This window comes from Ovis aries, chromosome 16 (assembly GCF_016772045.2).
Source record: "Ovis aries strain OAR_USU_Benz2616 breed Rambouillet chromosome 16, ARS-UI_Ramb_v3.0, whole genome shotgun sequence".
NCBI classification, from domain to species: Eukaryota; Metazoa; Chordata; class Mammalia; order Artiodactyla; family Bovidae; genus Ovis; species Ovis aries.
In genome coordinates, this window is record NC_056069.1 from 36,300,561 (window position 1) to 36,314,705 (window position 14,145).

General features: G+C 46.0%; 1 protein-coding gene across 1 annotated transcript in view; it reads right to left on the reverse strand.

Moving 5' to 3' along the window:
• The window catches only part of EGFLAM (EGF like, fibronectin type III and laminin G domains), a 189,197-nt gene extending 180,373 nt beyond the window's left edge, over positions 1 to 8,824 (reverse strand). The window contains exon 1 of the mRNA XM_004017034.5: positions 8,539 to 8,824. Coding sequence (XP_004017083.3) covers positions 8,539 to 8,635 — 97 coding nt within the window. The 5' untranslated portion in view covers positions 8,636 to 8,824. The remainder of the gene's footprint in view (positions 1 to 8,538) is intronic.
• Positions 8,825 to 14,145: the final 5,321 nt, after the last annotated feature.

A 14,145-nucleotide genomic window follows, 5' to 3' on the forward strand; every position in this document is an offset into this window, starting at 1 on the left:
GGAAATGGAACCCACTCCAGTATTCTTGCCTGGAGAATCCCATGGACAGAGGAGGCTGGCCGGCTACAGTCTACGGGGTCACAAAGAGTCGGACATGACTGGACGATTGAGCACATAGACTACAATGAAAGCAAATTCCAGGCCAACTTCTGCCACATATACAAATATTCATGCGCAAGTCACAAAAATTCTCAAATAACTTAGCCTTTTAACGTCCTTGTTTGTTCTCTTAGGAGCTCCAAAGCACTGCCTCAGAGAAAATTCACCACATGTGGTAACGGTCTTCCCGGTACACAGCTGAACTACATTTCTCAGCTTCATTACGGTTCGGTTGGGGCCCAGGGATCCTGTTCTGGCCCGGGACACAAATGTCTCCCATACAAGTCTTCTTTCTATTTACCTTCCGTGACACCTTGGAGGCCCATTTTAAAGATGGCGGTAGTACAAGATGGAGGTATTAAAGACCAAGTGATTTAGGTTTTCAAGTCACCTTTTGGAGGAGAGCAGCCCAGGGGAGCTGCCCATGAAGAAACATTCACTTTGGGCTTGGAGTAAATGAAAACTAAATCTTAGGTCAAGTCACTGAGATTTTGAAGTTGCTTGTTACAGCCGCAAGCACATTGCTGAGGCAGATATTATTGAATTACATAATACAAAATTGCATCAGTATTCTGATGGGAGGATCAGCAAGTCATCCAGGGCCATTGGGCAAAGGAGCGTATGGTTAAGTGAGAAAGACACAGGAGTGAATGGAGCTCTGAGCCAACACCAAAGCAACTTGACCTTCGGGGCTTGCTAGATTGTTACTTTTTGTCCATGCAAAAATAGAGAGGCACACACAGTCTTTCTAGCCAACCATATATTTCGCTAATGAAAACATTTCTAACACAATTTGTGCTAATTACCAAACCCTCCAGTCTGCATTTTTGATAGCATCACTCAAAGTACTTTCCCCAACCACCTTTGAAGGTGGACCTTGCAGTAAAATTCTTCAGGTGGTAACTAACCAATTAGCCCTGGAGTGTAGATTACTGGCCAGCACAGAGGTGAAGTTCAAAATATTTAACCACTGGTACCACACATCACCAAGGGATTAAAAAAAAAGTGCAAACTCTTATGTTGGAGCGGTACCTTCTACCCTGGATAACTTCAAATGTTAATTAAGCGCCCTTAGGGTACAGATTAAAGTAATTCACACCATGACTGTTTATACTGAAGTATTTAAAAAGTAAATTAGAAACAAACAAGCGTCTAATTCACAGACATCACCCAGTGTGTTTATGTCTCTGCTCACCCTAAGAATTACCAGCAAAGGATCAAGGGACCTATCCCTAAGTGTCAGATTAGATCAATAAAATTAGCCATCTGTCCAAGGAAGGCTTTAAACTCAGGTTGTATTTAAATATTACGTTTCCAACTGCCCAGATATTACAGAAAAGTGCCTGCTGATAGAACTCCTTTTGCACAATGTAAACCATTAACTGGCTAATATAAACTTTTTGCACCAAGGAAAATAAACAGCATTAACACTGCATTAAATCTGATTCAGGATTTTGGGTGCCCTGTCAGCAAACACAAGTGTTAAGATTTAAATTGCTCAGGATTTGCAGACTCAGGCAAAGAAAGAATCTTCACATATCTTTAGCAGGAATGAGGAGGAAGAGGCTGGAAAAGAGATCAAAGCTTCAGAAAGTAAGGTTGGTCCCATTAGTTAAGATAATAATAATTAGTGTATTGTTAGATAATCATATCTTATCTTTGTGTAGCACCTTAGTTCTTTCAAAGCACTAGTCTGATTTCCTTTGATTCTTAAAATAAGCTGGTTATCTGGGGTAAGCGGGGTTTTTCTTACAGCTCTGGAAATGCAGAATCATGAATAAGAAATGCAAGAGCCACTGGTGTCCAGTCTCTGTCACCAGTAGTAGCCATGAATCACTCCAATCTGCTGATCAATGAGCAAACCCTGGCCATTTCTTAGCTATCTAGCTTTGTGGAGATTTTCATGAACCTCCAGTCACATGCCAGTCTGGATAATTCTCTTTCAGAAATAGCTGCTCCCCACCCCTAACACCCTACAAAACTTCCACATGACAATTACCAGACAAAAACCGTCCATCACCCTTGGAGTTAGTGTTTCTTAAAAGAATCCACTCAAGCAAGACCACAAACCTCACAGTTACATCTCCAAACCCCAAATCAAGGCATGTGGTTGACCAAAGAGTCTTTCTGATTTGCCAATTTATCTAAAAAAGTTGTACAACTTGGTAAACTTAAAATTATGTTATCAAGTATACATCAACACACATGAGAAAGGATAAAAAGTACATGAACTCATGTCTGTGTTAATTATTCTGATGCCTAGAAATACACATATTTTTCCCTCCTTTCCCCTCCATCCCCGTCCAGATTAAACAAGCCCAAATTCATAAACATTGCCTTCAAGCTTCAAGCTTCTAATCCTTTTTAATGCCTTGGTGTATACATTACCTCATTTAATCCTTAATTGGTTGGTTCTTTCCTTATCCTATTTCTGTAAGACATTATGAAAAAACCAGAGCAAACTTTTTGGCCAACCTGATATTTTTACAGACAAGGAAACCCAGGCTTACAGAGTTAATATAACTAGCCTCAATGTCACCAGGTAATTTTTTTAAAAAGAAAAAGAAAACAACAACAAAAACACAGTGTCAGAACTTGAACCCAAACTTGTCGAACGGCAGAGTCTGTGCTTTCACCCAAGCCCGGAGAAGGGCTGGTCATGTACAGTTCAGCCTGGCTTCTTGTTGATGTTACTGCAGGTCATCCCTCCTGGGTGCAGCCATCTCTCAGTGACAGGGCTAGGGGAAAGAGGATAAGTAGGAGGACTTGCTCAGAAGAGATGTCCTTTAGCGACCTTCGAAGATCTCAAGTCCTAAATCCAATCTTCAGAAGCCCTGCAGAGTGTCTAGACACTGGTTTGTTCTGGTTGAAACACAAGTGTGTTATCAAAGTGGAGAGTGTCGGGGTACTGGAAAGTTCCTGGGGTGGAGGTACCGGGGAAGAGAGGCAGTGGAGGAGCCCAAATTCTCCTCTGTCATGCCCCCAAGTGTGAACTATGACCCACACGCACCACGTGACCTGAGGTTCTTGTTTAAAAAGCAGATGTCTGGGAGGCACTCCAGGAATTCTTATCCACACAGGAGTTCAGGAATGACTCACAGGTCTAATACCTGCTCTGAGCCAATGCTAGAAAATGTGCCCTTTGGTGGCAGCAATTTGATTTGATTTTTCACCTGAGTCTCTCCCTGTCCCCAAGCCCAACCCCCAACCCATGAGATCAGAGGGCTCATACCTTTCAGCTCCTGAGAGTAAAGTCACACCTGAGGTCCTTCTCCAAAATGGCGGTTCACAGCCAATGCAGTCAAAGACGGGTGGGGGTGGGGGTGTTTCTCCTATAAACTGCCATTTACACTCTGCAGTGTCTCCTCATCTTTCCCCTATTTTTTTTTAAAATCCCTGAAATAGCAGGTGCACTTCTAATGCCTGCAACTAGCTGTGACCAAAACAAGTGGCAAGGGTCTTGACCAGCTCCGAAGATTCTCTGCTGCAATCGAGACATCGTCTCATTCATTTAGTGGGTTGGGAGAAATACAGTCCCATTTGCGGAGGGGGAGAGGCGGGAGAAGACAGGATCTCCCCAGAATAACCCTGCAGGAGCTGAGATGCCCCCCTCTGCCTCAGACACATGAGCCATGTTTTCCAGAAATCTAGCTCTGGGTCACTGGACCACTTTCTGAGGAGCTACTGGCTACCCCAGTAGCTCAGCAGTAAAGAATCCGCCTGCTATGCAGGAGACGCACATTTGATGCCTGGGTCAAGAAGATCCCCTGGAGGAGGGCACGGCAACCCACTCCAGTATTCTTGCCTGGAGAATCCCATGGACAGAGGAGCCTGGCAGGCTACAGTCCAAAGGGTTGCAAAGAGCCACACATGGCTGAAGCAACTGACCACACACACACGCAACCCATGAACAGATGGACAACTACTCCCAAAAGAATTCTAAGGTTATTAAAGCCCTAATCTCAGCGTAAGAAATAAAAAGCACAAACAAAAAACACCACTCAGTTCCTCTCTGAACAAGTCACTCTTCCATGAGAAAGAATTCTGAGAAAAGAAGTACTGCCTCATGTTACACACATTTACTCCTGATTGTGGTCTCACAGAGGTCCCTTTACCTCACAGAGAATCAAAGAAAAGAGAAAGAGAGGCAGGCGCTTCTTTATAGAGATTGGCTGTGAAGTGGGAACAAACAGGAGGGTAGGAGGGTTGATGGAAGAATGGGTTGGAGGAAATGTTTCTCCTATGGTGCCAGAACTGCATGGGATGCTAGTAGCTAGGTGCTGGGTTGGGGTGAGGGGGGGCGGAATATATATATATATATATTTATAGCTTCCCAGGTGGCCCAGTGGTAAAGAAACCACCTGCCAAAGCAGAAGACTCAGGTTCGATCCCTGGGTTGGGAAGATCCCCTGAAGGAGGAAATGGCAACCTGCTTCAGTATTCTTGCTTGAAAAGTCTCATGGACAGAGAAGCTTGGCTGGCTACAGTCCACAGGGTCACAAAGAGTCAGACACAACTGAGAGACTGAGTACACACACTCACATAATCTCCCTGGTATTTGTGGCTCCAGTTTTCATCAAGAAGCAAGGCAACCTGGATCAGCCTCCTGAAGGAGTAGGGTTAGCTGGAAAGGAAGGAGGGTGTCCAGAAGAGCTGAGTCCCCCAAATTACATGCCCTGTGAAAAGGACTTGATGAGAGCTTCAAGTAAGGATGTAAGCAAACTCTTGTGAATATCAGGTTATTCTGGGTAGGTGGGGGAAGTAGAACAAGATGACCCAGCACCCATGCTTGATCCTCTTGCCATTCAGTGTCACACTAGTAGCAGCAGAAACCACCTAGAGGTGCCTGTATTCCCCACCATCAACCCCCAAGGCACAATGCCCTTGAGCTATATCTGCTCTGTTCCTCCAGGCTTTTGTTTTGCTGAGTTTCCCTGGATCTTTGTATGAGTCCACTTCGGTAGAGAAATACTGGGGGAAAGGTGGAAAGGAAATGATTACAGACCTGCATCTCCCCCGAAAATGACTGTGAACCCCAGTTCTCCAGGGGAAAATCTTCAACTCTGACCTTGTCCCACTGACCCTGAGACCTCAGGCAGCTGGAAAGAGAAAAGGCAGGGGAGCTCTCAGCTCTCTCTGTATGCCAGAGTTACGCTAACACTGTGAGATACAAATCTGCTTGTGGGAACACACGTGGCTTGACGCATGCTGGTCCCAGCAGATGTGTCTTGTCTGGATTTTCCTTTCCCTCCCTCCTGCCCCACATCAGAGGCTCAGCCGTCCTCTCTGCACATGCTGCTGAGAGACTGGGTAAGGGAAGTGCTGGAGATCACTCAGGAGGTCTGGGTACTAGTTCCAGACTCGGCTTCTGATGTTAACTTGGGGCAAGTCCCTGAGTCATGCTCAACCCAGCTGTAAAGTGAGGGCGTTTCAATTCCTGCCACGTCTGTGATTTGAATGTGGCAGCCCCAAGGGAGCCCCCCAGTTCATCCAGGAGGAGGACACCCTCTCTGAAGGGATGTACATCTCTGCTAATCAGGCCATTAAGGACTCCTTTCTGCTCCTAAATATCAGAGACTTTAATTCCCATTCTGCCGCTTGCTAGATAGATGAGTGACCCTGGTTAAGACATTTAATTTCTTTCTCTAAGCCACAGCTTCCTCTTCAGTTAAACAAGGATAATAATGGTACCCATCTCACAGACCTGTTGGGTTGATTAAATAAATCATTACGTGTCAAGTTCTTTGGAAAGAGTAGCAAGCACTTAATCAGTGTTATTATTATTTAATATGACTTAACTTGCCCACCGTCCTTTCTTGTGAGTCTCAGCAAGTGCCGAGGTTTCGTTACTGACACTAAAGACAGAGGAGTAGCTATCATGGGGTGGAGGGAAAGGTTGCCTATCTTAGACCCAAATGAAACTCAAAACTGAGTTTCAAGCTGCATAGTTTTTCTCTTTCTCACCAGAATTAGATGGGGGTGGGGAATTTTCAGGTGGATTTTGAATCCAAGACTTCAACAAAGCTGTACTTGTCAAAGATAGATTTAGGAGTGTGAGGAGAAAAACAGGGCCATTCAAATAAAACAGGACTGTTCCAGTATGCCTTAGGTGGCAGCCATGCTACCTTCAAAGTACTGCACACAAATCAATTTCTATTGAGGAAACAAGGTACAAAGAAACTCCCACATGGATACTCGCAGGATTTGCTGGTGTCTGGGGAAGATTATAAATTAGCTGGTTGCTGTTCACATCAGAGCCAAGTGGGGCACATGCACTTTTTAATCTGGACCAATTTTCCGGATCAAAAACCAGTCTTTCCAAGGGATGTAAATGAGCCCAGGAGGATATTTTCCCCCAAAGTTTATGAAGTGGCTGTCATTTTAATCTGAACAGCCTTCCAACCTGAAAGCCAGTGTCTGGATAAAAGTATAAAATAATGAAAAACTCTCCTAGGCTGAACCTAGTCCAAACACTCCTTCTACCTCCAGTTTGATATGTTTAATGCGCCAAAATATTTAAAAGGTAGAGCTTCTGCTATCAAAACCCTATCTATGCTTCAAATAAAACCAAAGAGACCAACACAGCATATTCATAGCATGAATAACAGAATGAGACCCTGGATGAACCAGGTAGGAAATATTTTTAGGAGAGGAACTATAGAAAATAAGAAAGGAAATATGGTAAACCATATGAGCAGTTTTACACAGCAGGCTTTTGTGCAATACTTTTTAAAAAAAATCTGCTTAAATTAATTGAAATCTATCCTTAAAAGAACATTACATACACTGCTCATGCTAAAGAACTACAGCTATAACTATGCATTGTTCAAAAAATTGTGACTAGATGGTTTTATGTAAATAAATCCACAGAAGGGAGTTGATCACAATCTGCATATCTTAAGGAGGGAAGTTAGGAAGAATTCCTTCACTGAAATGCTTTAAGATGTGTATCTGTGTGCATCGTGAAGAGAAACGACATAATGCAATATCACCTGGGACTGCTGCTGTTTTCTCCAAAGTCAATGACCAGCAGGAACAGAATAGCTCATAATTCAAGCGCGCTTCAGATAATAATAACAACTATAAATTTCAAAGCAGGTAGCAAAGTGTAGGTGATGACTGCTACAGCTTGAAGGGTGAAGGTGTCTTCCAAAACTGAAAAGCAACAAGTCATATTTCCAAGTAGAGAGATTCTTGAGCAGTGCAAATATTTAAGCAGTTATACAGGAATCTGCCAAGATTATTTCCTTTGCCTGGTGGCTCAGTGGTTAAAGAATCAGCCTCCCAGTGCAGGAGATGTGGGTTCAATCCCTGGGTTGGGAAGATCCCCTGGAGAACAAACTGGCAACCCGCTCCAGTATTTTTGCCTGAAAAAGCCCATGGACAGCGAGAGGAGCCTGATGGGCTACAGTCCTTGGGTCTCAAAGAGTAGGAGACAACTTCGCCAGTAAAATGTAGCACAATTTTCCTGGTTTAGGAAAAAATTTTTGTGAAGACAAACTGCACTTTCTGCAAAGTTCTGCAGACTGCCTTCAAATAAAGTTATACTGTTTCCATTGTTCATAAGATATAATTAATCCCATAAGACAACACCCTCCTTACAAAGTAAACTAAGAAAAAACAGATTTTTCAGAATTCTAAATATAACCTCAGCAAAGAGGAATAAAAATCATTAGAGAAACAATGTTGAGAACTTTCTTGCTTAGAATGTTCTACTTTGAGTAATCTCACCACACGGGCCAAACCAAAGCAGACAAAAACACAAGATTTTTTACCTGTGTAACTAGAGGAAATGCAAGCTACTGTGTTTCAAGTTCGCTCCAGTTCACTGTAATAGCTCATGAGGCTATCTATCTTTGTTTAAATCGCAAAGACAGGAGCTCAAAACACAGCATAAAATAAACCCACTGGGCGCTCCTTTCTGAGAAAACAGCCCGAGTGGAAGAAGCCCCTAACATCTGAAGCCACATCCCGACACAGTGCGTGGGAAGGACCGGAGATGGGCACAGGGCACACCAGGCAAATCTTCAGACACTCAACAGGAAATGGCTGGGCTCTGGACAGTATGAATTCAATAAGCTGTTTAGAGACGCAGGAGGAGCCGTTTGACTTTTGCTGCACAGTTGCAATCCTTCTAATTGAGACAGTGTGATCGCTGCCACACTCTCAGCTCTCTGCGGTCAAATACAGAGCCCTCCACCTCTACTGTGTCTGGAAAAGAGATCCTTCTTTCAACAAATAAATATCCCTGGAACCGCCTGGGATGGAAAGGGGAGGGCGAGGTTCGCGTCTCTTCTAGGCTCTGGGCAGAGAAGAACCCAGTTAAGTGCAGTGGATCAGGGGTGAGAGAGAAGGTACGTCGCCAGCTTCGCGTCCTCGCTGGGGACGCGGACCCTGGCGCTCCGGATGTGGTGCTCCCGGGAGCACTGACAGCATTACCTTGTTTTCTGAGCGCTGATCTGAGCGGCGCAGCGCCGGGTCCGAGGCTGGAAGCCAGGAGCAGGAGCCGGAGCAGGACTCCTCGGATTAAATCCATTTCACCGCGGGCGCCTGCAAAGTTTCACCAAGTCCCGGGCGCACACGGAAAGGGCGTCTCCTGGGAGACGTGGGGGACGCCGCCTCCGCGGAGCCCCTGACCTGGGTGAGCGGGCGAAGGGCTGAGGGAACTGGACCAGGAGGCGTCCAAACAGGCAGGACTGCAGGCGGGAGGTCGGCGTGCTGGAGTGAAGCCGGCTGCGAGCGGCAGGGCTTTTCGGAGCGGGGCGGGGGAGCAGGGGGGCGGCTGAGGAAGCCGACGGGGAGGGACTGGCTGGCCGCTGGAGGGAGGGAGAAAGGCTCGACCCGCCCGGGGATGGAATTACAATCGAGTGGAAGTGAGAGGGGCAGGCCCTAAGACAACTGACTCTGCGCCCACCGCTGGGGCAGACAGCCCGCCCATCACCCCTCGAGCGACCCCCTGCGCAGCCCTTCCCAGCTGGTGACCTAGATTGGCGCGCTAGGAGGGGCCGACTTCAACCTCTAGAGACGCAGGGCAGGATTTAGGTGATTGGGAGCCCAGGACCCTCTGCCTTGGTTCTGATTCTGAAATCTTGCGGGGCCTCCCCGCCCTTCCCTAGTAAACTCTCCTCGGGCCGCGCCCCTCTGGGTCGCTTCCCCCTTCCCTGAGCACTTTTCCCAACACCTCCAAAGGTGGCTCTAGCCGCTCCACCGCCCTCGGGGTAAGGGGCGTAGCAGGGGGCAGGGGCGAGGGTCTGAGGTTTGCAGTGCGGGAGGCCAGGAGGAAGAGGGGGCGGGGCCGGCCGGGACCCAGGCGCTAAGAAGATAAATGGGATTTAAGGCGCGCTTACGGAGAGCTGAAGCCGGTCACTCTGTTGGGAACGCCGGGTGGAGATTAGGGCCCGGCGCGGGGAAGTGGGGTGCCCTCCCGGTAGAGGAAGGCAACTGGAGACCCTCCAGGGGAGGAGATGAAGCTTTAGGTTAAGCCTGGCTTTGGGGGTAAGGAAGCGAGCTCGAGCTCCCGGGTAGACGGGGTAGACACGGCTGGGAGGGGGGCGCGCGCCAGCCAGGCTGGACCTGGAGGCCAACAGGGGTCCTGGCCGCTGACCCTGGGACCAAGGTCCCCAGATCGGCTCGCTATTTCCGAAAAATACCCTTTCTCCTCCAATTTGCTGCGGAGAACTCAGGAAAAAGCGCCTGTTGCCGGATTTCCAGGTGGCGAGAGGAGACGCCGTGACCAGTCCTGTTGCACAGCCGCGTGCTGATTTTCGAGCCAAAGAGAAGGCGGATACAATAAATAAACCAAGAGGGAACAAACCTGGAGGAAAACGCAGGCTTCGCCAGTTCCCGGGGGAAGATCAAAGGCCCCAGGAAGTACCCCGCAGAGGAAGCCTGGGTGGCTGACCTGGGGGACTCCGAGCCGGCCCCGCCCCACCGAGCCGCGCCCGGGAGGCTCCTGGTGTCCAGGCGCCTCATTGTTAACCTGGCTTCAGGGAACCGGAGGGAACGATGTTGCCTATCTCCCTTCGCCTCCTCCCCTCAAAGACTGATATTATTCTTTTAGGAGGGCCGGATCTGGTTTATTAGCAAAGCTGAGAATACGTTCCCTTTCGTTTTGGCGTTCTCAAGTGTACTACTGTCCCTAAAGAAATTCAAAGTCACTCCGACTTGAGTCATTGGAAGTCTTAGATGTGACACCGGAGTTTGTCCTTTTACACGGAGCTGGAGGGGAAAATTCGTACAGACTGTGCCCTTCACTTGGAAGGTGATACTAAATGTATGTCTGGTAGCCAGGCAATGCGTCTGCCCGCCAAGGCTGCTAGTCTCAAAGGTGGCAGAATCTTAAGATTAGAGGTCATCTAGGCCCTGCCTCCATTCCACTCAGGAATCTGTCTCCAGCATCTTTGCCTTGAGCTCCACCTGTGATAAAGAGTGTCTACCTTACCACCAGCTGAGAAGGAGTTGGACCAAAGGTGACACCCAGAACCAAATAACTGTTACCCTGAAGTTATCTCCCATGTTGGTTCTGCTCTATCCCACTTAAAAATTATTCTCCCTGATGTAAAAATTGGAAGTAATATTAACCATTAATATTATGGCTAGCATTTATATATTACCTACCATGTACCAGACCCTCTTTAAAAGACTGTTTAATCCCACTGTCAGCCATACCAGCTAGGTATTGTTATTAGTATTATCCCCATTTGACAGAGGAGAAAGCTGAAACGTGTAAAAGTTAACTGCGTTCATGCTTAGTCGTGTCCCACTCTTGCTGACTAGTCTGCCAGGCTCCTCTGTCCGTGGAATTTTTCAGTCATGAATACTGGAATGGGATGCCATTTCCTCCTTCACACCATCTTCCTGACCCAGGGATCGAACCTGCATCTCCTGTGTCTCCTGCATTGGCAGTAGATTCTTTACCATTGAGCCGCCTGGAAAGCCCGTGGAAGTTAAGTGACCTGCTCTAAATCATTCAACTTCTGAGAATCAGAGCTTCAGTTGAATCCAGGTGGCCTGGTTCCAGAGCCCAGACTTTGAAGAAGACAGGTGCAGGCAGACATAGCAGTGGACCAAAAAGCCTGAGATCCATGTGTTTAATATTAGGCTCTACTTGCAGTGTATCTTGGCAAAACGAAGGGACTAGATGAAGTCATTGCCATGTTCCAGGGTTTGCTTTCTCTTTATTATCCAATTAGGCGGCACCGTCTAATCCAAGTCTCTTTTTCTCTGAAAGTTCCTTTTCTCTTAAAAAAAAAAAAGGTTTAAAGGAGTACAGTTGCTTTGCAATGTTGTGTTCGTTTCTACTGCACAGCGAAGTGAATTAGCTATATGTATGCATATATGCCCTCTTTTTGGATTTCCTTCCCATTTAGATCACCACGGAGAATTGAGTAGGGTTCCCTGTACTATACAGTAGGTTTAAATGTCTCTTTTCAAAAATCTATACACATTGTCCATCGCGAATTTTGCAAAGCTGAGTTTCAGCCTTCCTGCTGACGTTCTCAACAAGCACCTATACACCTCCTCACTCTTGGCCTTTCCATCCTCTGCAGCTGGCCTTGGGTGATCAGGAAGCTGCCTTGGTTCTATCAGAGTCCCCTTTGTTTCTTCTTTGCTGGGATTATCTTTGGTTATATTGTTATATTTTAGTTTTGAGGGCCTCTAATAGCTCCAGATTCTCAGGCCATGGAGATAAGACCCTACTTCTTAAGATCTGCTTGTTACAAATCTGGGGCACATGTTAGACCCAACTTCTTCCCTTCACTTGTCAAATTACATCCCTTAAGGTTTTCTCTTCTTCTAGACCAACAACCAGTTTACAGCACTTGTAAATCTGATTAAAGACAAATGGAACACTTGTCTTTGACTCTCTTCCTGCCTTCTGGGAGGAGGGGAGCTAAAGAGGGCAAAGAGGCTTTGAATGTTTCATTCAAAAAAAAAAAAGCTGTGCAAATTCACTTGAGGTCTAAACTCAATTAATAAGATCACCAACAGAAGAGTGACTTGCCTGTTTTGCTCAATATCATGGGAGAAGAGTATGATCTTTCCTCCACAGAGTGGATTCGAAGGCTGTTAGAGGAAAGTAAAGGCAAAGTTACCAATTATAGGATTTTTAGGAAGTCCATGAATGAGAGTGAGAAATAGACAGCAGCAAAGTAACAGCTTTGGATGTAATTAATTTTTTGAATAGGTTGCATGTGCATATAATATTTGAAATGTGCATCAAGTGGAGTAAACGGTGAAAAATAAGTTTCCTTTTACCCTTTCCTGTGTCATAAGCAATAAATATTAAGACTTTCTTGTGTGTCCTTCTACAGTTATTTTATGAACATACAAGCAAATATATATATATATATATACACACACACACACATATATATATATACTTAACGCAAACAGACACATCTTGTACATACTTTTTAACTTGAAGTGCTAGTCTCTCAGTTGTGTCCAACTCTTTGCAACCCCATGGACTGTAGCCCACCAGGCTCCTCTGTCCATGGGATTTCCCAGGCAAGAATACTGAAGTGGGTTGCCATTTCCTGCTCCAAGGGATCTTCCCAACCCAAGGATCAAAGCCGGGTCTCCCACATTGCGGGCTGATTCTTTACAGTCTGAGCCACCAGGGAAGCCCAAAGTGAAAGTGTTAGTCACTCAGTTCAGTTTAGTTCAGTCTCTCAGTCATGTCCAACTCTTTGCAACCCCATGAATCGCAGCACGCCAGGCCTCCCTGTCCGTCACCAACTCCTGGAGTTCACTCAACTCACGTCCATTGAGTCAGTGATGCCATCCAGCCATCTCATCCTTGGTCATCCCCTTCTCCTCTTGCCCCCAATCCCTCCCAGCATCAGAGTCTTTTCCAATGAGTCAGCTCTTCACATGAGGTGGCCAAAGTACTGGAGTTTCAGCTTCAGCATCATTCCTTCCAAAGAAATCTCAGGGCTGATATCCTTCAGAATGGACTGGTTGAATCTCCTTGCAGTCCAAGGGATTCTCAAGAATCTTCTCCAACACCACAGTTCAAATGCATCAATTCTTTGGCACTCAGCCTTCTTCACAGTCCAACTCTCACATCCATATATGACCACTGGAAAAACCATAGCCTTGACTAGACAGACCTTTGTTGGCAAAATACTGTCTCTGCTTTTTAATATGTTGTCTAGGTTGGTCATAACTTTTCTTCCAAGGAGTAAGCGTCTTTTAATTTCATGGCTGCAGTCACCATCTGCAGTGATTTTGGAGCCTAAAAAAATAAAGGCTGATACTGTTTCCACTGTTGCCCCATCTATCTCCCATGAAATGATGAGACCGGTTGCCATGATCTTCCTTTTTCTGAATGTTGAGCTTTAAGCCAACTTTTCACTCTCCTCTTTTACTTTCATCAAGAGGCTTTTTAGTTCCTCCTCACTTTCTGCTATAAGGGTGGTGTCATCTGCATATCTGAGGTTATTCATGTTTCTCCCAGCAATCTTGATTCCAGCTTGTGTTTCTTCCAGTCCAGCGTTTCTCATGTACTCTGCATAGAAGTTAAATAAGCAGGGTGACAATATACAGCCTTGACGTACTCCTTTTCCTATTTGGAACCAGTCTGTTGTTCCATATCCAGTTCTAACTGTTGCTTCCTGACCTGCATACAGATTTCTCAAGAGGCAGGTCAAGTGGTCTGGTATTCCCATCTCTCTCAGAATTTTCCACAGTTCATTGTTATCCACACAGTCAAAGGCTTTGGCATAGTCAATAAACCAGAAATAGATGTTTTTCTGGAACTCTCTTGCTTTTCCATGATCCAGCAGATGTTGGCAATTTGATCTCTGGTTCCTCTGCCTTTTCTAAAACCAGCTTGAACATGAGGGAGTTCACGGTTCACGTATTGCTGAAGCCTGGCTTGGAGAATTTTGAGCATTACTTTACTAGCGTGTGAGATGAGTGCAATTGTGCAGTAGTTTGAGCATTCTTTGGCATTGCCTTTCTTTGAGATTGGAATGAAAACTGACCTTTTCCAGTCCTGTGGCCACTGCTGAGCTTTCCAAATTTGCTGGCATATTGAGT